The sequence below is a fragment of the Pyrgilauda ruficollis genome, unplaced genomic scaffold, assembly GCF_017590135.1.
Source record: "Pyrgilauda ruficollis isolate IOZ18807 unplaced genomic scaffold, ASM1759013v1 scaffold23, whole genome shotgun sequence".
NCBI lineage: Eukaryota > Metazoa > Chordata > Aves > Passeriformes > Passeridae > Pyrgilauda > Pyrgilauda ruficollis.
The window spans coordinates 7,531,909-7,541,845 of record NW_024522539.1 but is presented as its reverse complement, the minus strand read 5'-3'; the positions used below and the strand labels follow the sequence as shown (position 1 = coordinate 7,541,845).

General features: G+C 47.8%; 1 protein-coding gene across 1 annotated transcript; it reads left to right on the top strand.

Moving 5' to 3' along the window:
* Positions 1-469: 469 nt before the first annotated feature.
* On the top strand, positions 470-649 carry CTXND1 (cortexin domain containing 1). Its single transcript, XM_041468718.1, has one exon. It carries the CDS (start codon positions 470-472, stop codon positions 647-649), a length of 180 nt encoding a protein of 59 aa, XP_041324652.1.
* The last annotated feature ends 9,288 nt before the right edge of the window (positions 650-9,937 follow it).

The following is a 9,937-nucleotide window of genomic DNA, read 5'->3' as shown; positions in this document are numbered from 1 at the left end:
GGACAGAGAGGAAAATTGGGATAGAAACAGTCTGCTCTGCCATTTGTCTGATCTTTCACACTAGCAGAGAAATGGAAATATTTTTATGATTAGGAAATGCTGAGACAAGAACAGTGTCTGTGCCTCTTTTAGGAGATGATATTTCAAGTGAATAGTGCTCACTCACTATTGCCTCTCTTTTCTTTGTTAACATCTCTTTTTAGTGTCTAATATTTTAGCCAGAAGCATCTGTGGGCTAAATTAAGATGGGGATGAGGTTTTTCTTCGCACAGCTCTCATTCAGTTGAGCTACCACATTTCCAGTGGGTTTAATTCCCTGCAAGAATTTATCAGACCTGTGTCCAGTACAACCCCTGCTTTTCGCCGTGTCCAGGAGCAGCAATCCCTCGTGCCTGACACCGTGTTTGTTTTGCAGGAGCTTGATGATGTTAGGAGCAAATTCAAAGCCAGATGAAGAGCGGCCCAAGCAATGGAGGTGCCAACCCCCGAGCCCGTGTACGTTGACGTGGACAAGGGACTGACGTTAGCATGCTTTGTCTTCCTCTGCCTCTTCCTGATTGTGATGATCATCCGCTGTGCAAAAGTCATCATGGACCCCTACAGTGCCATCCCCACGTCCACGTGGGAGGAGCAGCACCTCGATGACTGACGGGCTCCCCAGCAGAGCCACGGGATGCTGTGGTCCAGGAGGCCTCTTCCCAGGGGCAGGGCTGGCACACCAACAGCCATTTTCAGATGTGCAGGGCAAAGGCAATATCTCCAAGAGCACATAGTGTAAATTATTTCTGCTCAACAGGTCAAGGTATCAGCAAGCCATTCTGGCAGCAGAGTTTACTACTATGCAGCAACTCTTTATTTTACAGTTGTCATTTTAACTCAAATAGCACAAGATTCTCCTAATCTAGTGCTCCTAAGCACTAGATTTTCCTAATATAACTCTTGGTCTAGCACAGTTTGTCCCACCCTCAATATCACCCACAAACCCAGGGTAACCATCAGTACCATAAAAAAGCAACAAGAGTATTCTGTCTTTCCTGGAAACAGATTGCTTCAAATATTGATTGATTCCTGGGTCGTTGTGGGTGACCCAGATTTCTTATTCCAGACCATCACTAAGTAGAAGTGCTGAAGTACCTCTGGCTAAGTAGAATTATACAAGAAGATTTATTCTTTAACTCACTTGGTTCTGCACTTGCACTCCCCACCCCTCTGCAGCCATATTTCCAGTGACCAGGATACAGAAGCACTCAGACTTAGGGGGTCCTGGACTGCTGTAGACCCCATAGCACCACCTTGCTCTGTCCTAGTCATGCAGAAAACAGCCATTTCCTCTGTCATGGGCCCTTGGATTAGTCAGGCCACTGATTCTGAGCTTGGTAGGCACCGAAAATCCCTGGAGCAGAGCCTGGACACTGCTGGTGTCAACTACATAAAACTTGCTGTGATTTTCAAAGAGTGATTCCACATGCAATTTCACCCTTCTTTTGCTTCAGGTGTACTTCAGTGGGATGAGACAGGACTAGAATGAAAAGGACAATAAGCAGAGAGACTTTTTTTCCCAGCTTTGTCATTCAGACTCCTCAGCATAACATTTACAGTCACACACAATAATAAGCATTCTACCTCAGAGAAATTCAGCTCCTTCAAAGGGAGGTTTTTCCCACAAATTTGTAAGGTACATTTCTTTCTCTCAATTCATTAAGACAGCCATTATGCAAGAAGGCAGAAGTGAACATAGGAGCTCTGGAAATTTACTATTTACCTTTGAAGAGTGGGGACTGCAGCATTCCAAAGTTCTCTATTCCTCAAATCCTAAGGTTTGCTCATGCCTGCCTTTTCTCTCATGACTACAGGTTCAACTTATGGGATTGAAAGGAAGCAATTCAGAGCAGGTGCTGCAAGCACCATGAACAGACAAGGCTTGAAAGCACAAAACTTCAAGAAGGGCATTTCTCCTCCTCACCATCCTACCTGACCCCCAGGTTCTTTCCATGACGCCACACACATTGGGTGGGAAAGGTGGAAGCAAAGGCTGTGACGAGAAAATTGGGACACAGACTTTGCAAGGCACTGTTCTAGCTCTGACAGATTTGTTTGATGATCACACAAGCCAATTTTTATGTGCCTCAGTCTACTCATCAGTGAAATGGGTGTAACAATTTCATCTTGTCACAGATCATTTTGTCTGTTTAATAATACCAGAAAGCACCTGGAGAGCCTTAGACAGGGACACAGAAATGAGGTTCTTACTTACAACAATTCCTGCTAAAATCAACAGGGAAGGTCTGGGTCTTGTTACACTGCAGGACTGTGTTTCACAGGCAGGGGACTTGTCCAGACCCCCATTTACTCTCTCACTGCAGTATTTTGGGCCAAGCCAAATGGCACCTGGCTTTTTTACTCAGCCCACTGGTTTCTGAGGATGTAAGGTGCTCAACACTGAAAAACAGAGATCCCAAAACAGCAGGCTATGAGGCACATGGAGACTTTTGCATGGATCTTTTGAACCACACAATTTTTGCTGATCTCCGTTGTAGGAGATCCCATTCCTGAGGCAGGAAATTCAAAGATTAGCTTTCCTCCTGATGTCCTCTAGCAAGAGACCTCCACTGCTTCCATTGCCCACTGCAGATTGCTCCTCAGGCTGTTATTTAGCCCCAGCTTCTGCTAGCCAGGTCATCACCAGTAACAGAGCACTTTTTCAGGCTTGAATGTTAAATGTCCATTGTACTTGCAGCAAATCCACTGTTCTCTCTTATTGGTGGGCAAGTCTATCTGTACCATAGGAATGGATGTCCCAGCTCAGAGAACAACACTTCTGTTCCCTGGGCTAAAGTTTGGAACCTGTTTTTTGTCGTTAAATCTTGTATTCCTCTATTTGGGCTATTTACAAAACAAGCAAAATAACAAAATTACATCCAGGCTAGGGACACTTTCAGTGTGCAGGTCACCTGGCTGAGCTCACAGCTGGTGCAGAGCAAGGACAGAGCCTGTCCTCACACCTCTCAGTGCCAATACTCCACTTGGTGTTGATCTGCATGCAGGACTCTTTGGCATTGTCACACGTCACTGACAAGCCCCAGTTCAGCTAAGGACTTATTCAGGTGCTTCAGTTTAACCCTCTGAGCAGGCTGCCCAGCTGCAGAGACCAGGGTCAGTCCTGTGGAGTGTTCCTGGCAGGGCAGGCACAGCAGCACACAGTCCTTGGAGGAGCAAAGCCTGTCTGAGAATGAAGGGTTACAAATGCTGAGGAAGCAAATTGACAAATTTGCTTTGCAGGGATGGTTGCCACTGTTTTCTCTTTTTGTCCAGCTGAACAAAACATTTTATGGATTTTCCTGAAAATCCTCATGAAAACACCCATCTGGGTAGCTTTGTTTTCTAATAAAAAGGCACTTGTCCTCCTGGCATAGCCTGTCAAGTCCATCCTTCTGTTGACAAGAAATGTCTTTATAAAAATCCGGATATTCACACACATGACTGTGTAAAAGTCAACGAGATTGTTTTTATAGTGAAAATGTAAAGCTATTGATCTCTTCACTCTTGTGACCAGTGACAGGACTCAAGCCTGTCTGAGTTCAAGGAGCCTTTGGACAACACTCTCAGGCACACGGTGGCATTCCTGGGATGTCCTGTGCCAGGCCAGGAGCTGGACTCCATGATCCTGATGGGTCCCTCCCAGCTCAGCATCTTCCAGGATTCATTCTAATTTCTGCCTTTCCCCACTGGTCACAATCACACAACCTCACTCCTCTTTAACCAAAAGCAATACTGAACATCATGCCTAAGCCAGACATTTTGAGCTCCTTCCCCTGGAGCCAGGGCTCTCCCAGCCCAGGGCAGCTCTGGCTGGTGCCAGCCCTGCAGGCAAAGCTGAGCTCATGGCCAGGGAAGGTCTCTGTCAGCAGGAGCTGCATCACTGGGCTTGGTAGAAACTCCAGCTGCATGCAACAAGTGCCTCTGCTAGTTTTGGTTCTTTTTTAATCATTGTGCCATACTACCAGCAACTGCACTCAGAGGATGCAAGTCAAACTTGTTGCAAGTGTATTTATCTAACATAATAAACAGCTTCGACACAGAAAACCTCCTTGCTGTCTCTGTTGTGGTTTTCTTACAGTTGCCAGGACATCTTTAAAGATACTCACAACACAAGATGATTTACAAGAAGAGCATACACTCATGACAGCCCTCCTTGGAGAGTGAGAGCAGAGAACAACTCCCTGAGTAGCTGCACCACTACAGATTTTTGGAGCTCAGGGCAGAGCTGATGGAGTCCCAGGTGTTCCTGTGGCTCTGCAGAAGGTCAGCCTTTCCAGAGGGGCTATTTCAGGTTACTCCCTTGGCCAGGAAGAGCACTCAGCTGAGCTTCAGCTCAGTGGGGGATTGCAGCACCTGTATTTCAGCAATTCATTATCAGTAACAAGTTGCATACCAAAAGAAACAGGGCCACTGAGACCAGAATCCCTCCTGCTAGTGACTGAAAATGAGGAGCATGGAGCATCTGTGGGGGTCTCTTTGAAGAAGCTCCAGAGTATGGGATATGCGGGGTAAAAATCACCTAGGGAACTCCTCCTCTTGAAAAAAGATCAAGAGACGAATTGCTAATTCTTTCATCTTGAAAAAAGGCTCTGTTGCCTGAAAGCTGGGTGCTTTATAGATCTGCTTGGCCCTGCAGCAAGTCCTCTGGCAGCAGGGTCTGTGTGCCTGGAGCCCAGTTTGCCACAAAGACTAAACCCCACTGATCAATCACTGCTTCTCTCCTCGTCAGCAGCAGGGGCTGGAGCCTTTACACTGTTTTCTGTACAGATACTCTGGCTAAGGTAAGAGCAGAGCTGAACTGAGGCCAGCAGCAGCTGAATTTGAGCAGACACCCTGGAAATGTTTTTTTTTGGAAGAAACAGGGACTGATGGCAAGCCAGAGATCCACATGATGCTGCTGCAGCCTGCCCTGGCCAAAGGTGTCCCCAGCTTGCTGGGTCATTACAGTCTCAGCAGGCAGCTTCAGCCCAGCCTGCCTCAGCTCAGGAGCCAGCACAGGACTCAGATGGGAAACGCTGTGCTCAGACTTCAGCCATCTCCTTCACAGTTTTAAATTTTTTTTAAAACAATTTTCATTAAAAATGGTCAATACCTTGCTAGCCAGGAGGAAAACCCTGCTCACACACACATCTTTAAGGCAATAAACAATTTGAAAATGCTGGTTGCATTTACTCTCAGGTCATCATATATAACACAATTCACAATGGTGTTAAGAAACATTGAATGACAGAATTCTTATTTACAAAGCTCCATGTTTTGTACTGGAACCTAGCCAGGCAGCCCACACAGGGAAATCAGAAACCAAAAATGTATTAAAATTTCATTAAGTGTGCTGAAGCCATAAGGAGTGCAAAGTCTTTCAAAACTTATTTTATATTTAAGATTGATTGGATTTCTCCTGCAGCTGCTGTCTTGCCTCTGCAGATCAAAGGAAGCACCTGGCAGGGGTGAGCAGGCAGCAGAGCTGGGCACACTCCAGCCCCTGCAGCAGATCCCAGAGCCCTGCAGAGGGGTCCCAGGACACGGCAGCTCCAGGGCACCCAGGGCTCTGCAGGGGCTGAGCCCTGAGCACACCTGCCCTGGATCCAGTGCACAGGGAGGAGTGGGACAAGAAACCCTCCCTGTGCTCCCAGCCAGCCCCTCAGTGCTCATGGACCAAGGGGTTGATCCTCCAGGCTGAGCCAAGGGATGCCCAGCTGCCACCTGGGACTTCTGCTCCTGCAGCATTTCCCTTGGACCTTCACTAACTGTGCCAACACCAGCCCTGCCTCAGCTGCTTACAGAGCAAACAGTACTGAGCAAACAGGGTAAAATCAGAAAGCACAGGTCTGGGGTTAAAACTTCACGGAAAACCAAGCACTTGTGCAACACAGAAAGAGTTGAGCTGAAGAAGTTCCTGGGAATGAGGGAAGCTGAGAGGGAGGAACAGCTCACAGCAGATTTGTATGGAGCAGCATAATGCCAGTACCTCAGCATGTCCCTCACGTACTTTCAAAGCCTTCAATCAATTTTAAAATGCCAGAAATGATCTCCTTCTTTCTCACTAAGCAGCAACTGTATGGGCATTCTGAACAGAAGCAGCAATCAACCCTGAGAAATGGTCTCCTGCCTCACTGCTTTACACCAAAAGCTACGTGAGTATCACTACCAGCCCTGTCCCTCTTCACAAAGTCACTACCTTGACCCTGAACAGCTACTGAGAGTGTGTTTCACTTTGAGTTATTACTGCCTGGGTAATGAAAGAATTATGAATATTGCTGACCCAAATGCTTACATCAAAACTAATTTTTTTTCCAAGATATCGCACCCATTTCTAACTAGAATCTCTGCAGAAAACTACTTCAGGTGAAGAGTGCCTGCATTTCACAGCAAAAAAACATTGGTTCCTTTAAATTCTGAAATACATTTTAAGGGTTTATTCCGTGCTTTTTTTTTTTTTTGACAATTAATTATACCAACAGCACTATTATAAATTACACCCAGCTTTTTCATTACACACCAACCCGACGACGCTTTGATCTGTAAGAAAATGCATCTCAAAGTACTAAACAGTGGCTGCCTTTAGTTTTGCTACCAGCAAAAAAACAAAAGCTGGTGGAATAGTGTCAGGCAAGATGATTTATTGCCTCTATGCCCACCCTGTGATAAAGCAGCACAGCCCAGCAGCAGCTCCTGCACCCCTCCAGGAGCTCCCATCCAAGAGCCCAGCACTACTCACCCCTGGGATCACTGTGCTCCAGCACGGATTGCTGCTGGGAACTGCTGAGTGGGAAACACCAGGCAGGAGAAGGATGCTCCAGGCCAGCACAGGAGCTGTGGTTTCCACTTAGACACACATTTCCATTTCCTCTGGTCACGAGTGAGGTTCTGTCTCCCCACACGATGTTGGATGACCCTCAATGAGGTCTCTCAGGTGGCTGACACAGCAGAAAGGTTTTAGTTTTTTCCTCCAGGCTTCTGAAGATCCAAGAAGGATTTTCTTGTTCTACACACAGGTTACAAACCCACAAACTTGGTGCTATGACTGGGTAGTGAAAAAGGAGCTCTGAGTTTGTTTGTGGTTTTTTTCCACTTTTGTTTGAAGCCAGATTATAAGCAAGCTAAGAAAAATACATCTAAAGCAAACAAAAATTAGTAATCTCTAGAAGCAGAGACAGCCATGCTCAAGCCTGAAACAAAATCTTCCAGAAGTGCATGGGAAGCTCTTTGTAAAGGCAATCAACCCACCTGGAACTGGCACTTCAAAAATAAACTTTTTTCAAGCACCCAGTCAGCCTGTCGAACTGAGAGCACCTAGGCTAAAGCACCCTCTTGTTCCAAGTGCCTGATCTTTCCACCAGTGCTCAGCTCCTCCCAAAAGCAGAAGAAAGCTCCATGACCTTCGTTTTAAAGGACAAGGGTGCAAACTGGCCCCAGCTGCCCCAGGAGAGGTGGAGCAAGCGGGAGGTGCCCATACCACCTGTGTGTTTCCCAAAAATTTGGGTCAGAGGCTGCTTTCCCCCCAGGCAGTGGGTGCTGCTGGTCCCAGGCCAAAGCTGTTTTGTGGGCAGCCCTGCACATGGCAGCACAGGTGTGCCCTTCACTCTCCCTTGACACAGGGCACCCTGGCAGGGATGACAATCAGCAGTGCTCTGCCTCTGGGCTCGCTGCCTTGGGCGAGGGCAGCGTGGCCATGGGCCCCCCCTTCTCCACAGTGCCCACCCAAAAAGAGCCCACTGCCTTCTTCTGGGGGGGAAGAAAGTGGTCTTGGGCACACAGAAAAGTTTGTCTCCTTTTTTATCATCTCCTGGAATTTTGGCCCCCATCCATGAAGCAGGCAGCAGATGACTCTGAGCTCTGTCCTGAGAATTTGGACTTTGTCCAGCTCACCTCTGAAACCTGCTGTGCCTGAGGTCCTTTCCAGAAATTACCCACCTCCTAGGAATCTGGAACTTCTCCAGATGTCCCCAGGCTAGAGAAGCTCAGCTCAGTCACCTTGGGGCCACGGGGGCTCTTCCCTGCTCCCACCCATCCCCAGCTTGGGGCAGGGGTGCTTGGCCCAGGGATGTACAGAGTGGCCACTGCAAAGCCACCTCCTCCCTCAGGGCTGGCTGGCTCTGGGGCACGAGCCAGCTTGGAAGGATCTGAGGCTGGGTGCCTCCATCCTGGCCAGGTTTGGGGTTTCAGCACCACTGACCTTCTGCTTGAGCAGGCAACAAGCCCAAGTCCCACCTGCTGGCAGGAATTGCAGCATCCAGTTGGATCTTTGGGAGAGGAATTCATTGGGTGTGTGCAGGACTTGCCTTTACCTTGCTCAAAGTTCAGCAAGAGCCCTATGGATTTACAGTTCCCCTCAGTATTCCTGCACCCAGAAGCCTTGACACCACAGTCCTTCTTGGCTGTGCAGTGTCTTGCATCAAGGTCACAGCTGATGGCCAGTGGCATAATGCCCCAACATCAGCTCTCTGTCACACATTGCACTTCCAGGACATCAGATATGCCAAGGTGCTCCTTGGATGTTGCTTCTGCAGAGACATTTCTCTCCTGGATAAATGTGTGTCCTCTTGCTGCTGCCAGGAGCAAAGCCAGAAGAACAGGATGGGTTATTTCTAAATCCAAGAGGGAAGGTGTCAACTCACAATTGTCCTTTGAGGTCAAAAGATAGCACAAAGCATCTATAAACTGATGATCCAGTCAGAGTACATTAAATAAATATCTGCCTATTAGTTCAGCTCCAAGAACCTGAAGGCAAAATAGCTTTTCCTTGATAAACAACAAAGAGCCAATGTTTTCCTGGCCAAGTCATCCTTGATTTGGGGATGAACCTCCAAGTATCACTCTTTAGAAGTGATACTTTAGAAGTGATACTCTTAAAGAACTATTATTGTTGCACACTAGAAGAAAGCCCATTACAGTGCACATGCCCCATCAGTAGTGATTTATATGCACTGCCACATTTTTTCTTTAATTTTCATTTCAAATTTCCTCTTCTGCATGGCCCAGGCTGACATTCCTGGTCAGCCCCAGCTGCTCCCCAGGATGACTTTAAATGCCCTCACAGCCCACATCAGCAAAACTACCCAGCAGAGCTTTTGAGCAGCAATGGGACAGCCTGGAAAATCAGCAGCATGGGCTCACCCTGCTGTCACCACATGGAGCCAGCAGCCTCATCAGGTTCTTCACTTTGAGGACCAAGCAAATATTTAACAAGTTCCCCTTGCACTACACCACAGTTCATTATCCGGTCTCCCGAGCTCCTCCAGTCAGTAATATCCTCTAATTGATGTGATTTGGCACTGGGCCATGGAGTTAAATTGATTTGTAGGCCAGCAGGAGACAGCAGATGCCCTTTACACTTGAGGAAAGTGGCACGTGGCTGTGTTTACTGGCTGCTGCAGGGGAATGCTGAGGCATGAGATGCCTTTTGGGGTGCAGGAGGGGGCTTGGCCTGCTTGGTGTCCTTTGTCACAGCCCCTGGTGAGTGACGGGGTGTGACTGCCACCAGGGAGTGGCTGGGGGTCACTCCAGTGATGAAATTCCCCCTCCCTCCTTGACCCAAGGGATGCTGGTGCACAGGGTGAGGGAGAAACAGGGAATTCCCTTCTCTAAACCAGGGCAGGAGGAACAAGGGTGATCTTTTGACCATGACCTGCTGAAGGGTGCCCCAACAGAGTCTCCCATCCCTGGGATGGAACCAGTCTGGGGCAGGAGGAGCAGGGACATCCTGCCTGTTGCCTTCAGCAGTGTTGATTATCACATTTCCAAACTGCTTTGTTGCAAATTATTTTAGGGCAAGTCATGTAACTCTTGCTCAGGAAGGTTTTAACAACCATGTGCAACTCGCCTTCGGGATTTCACCTCCAGCATATTAACACTGTGGAAGAAGGAAGTCAGCATGGAATCCCAGCTCTTATCATCA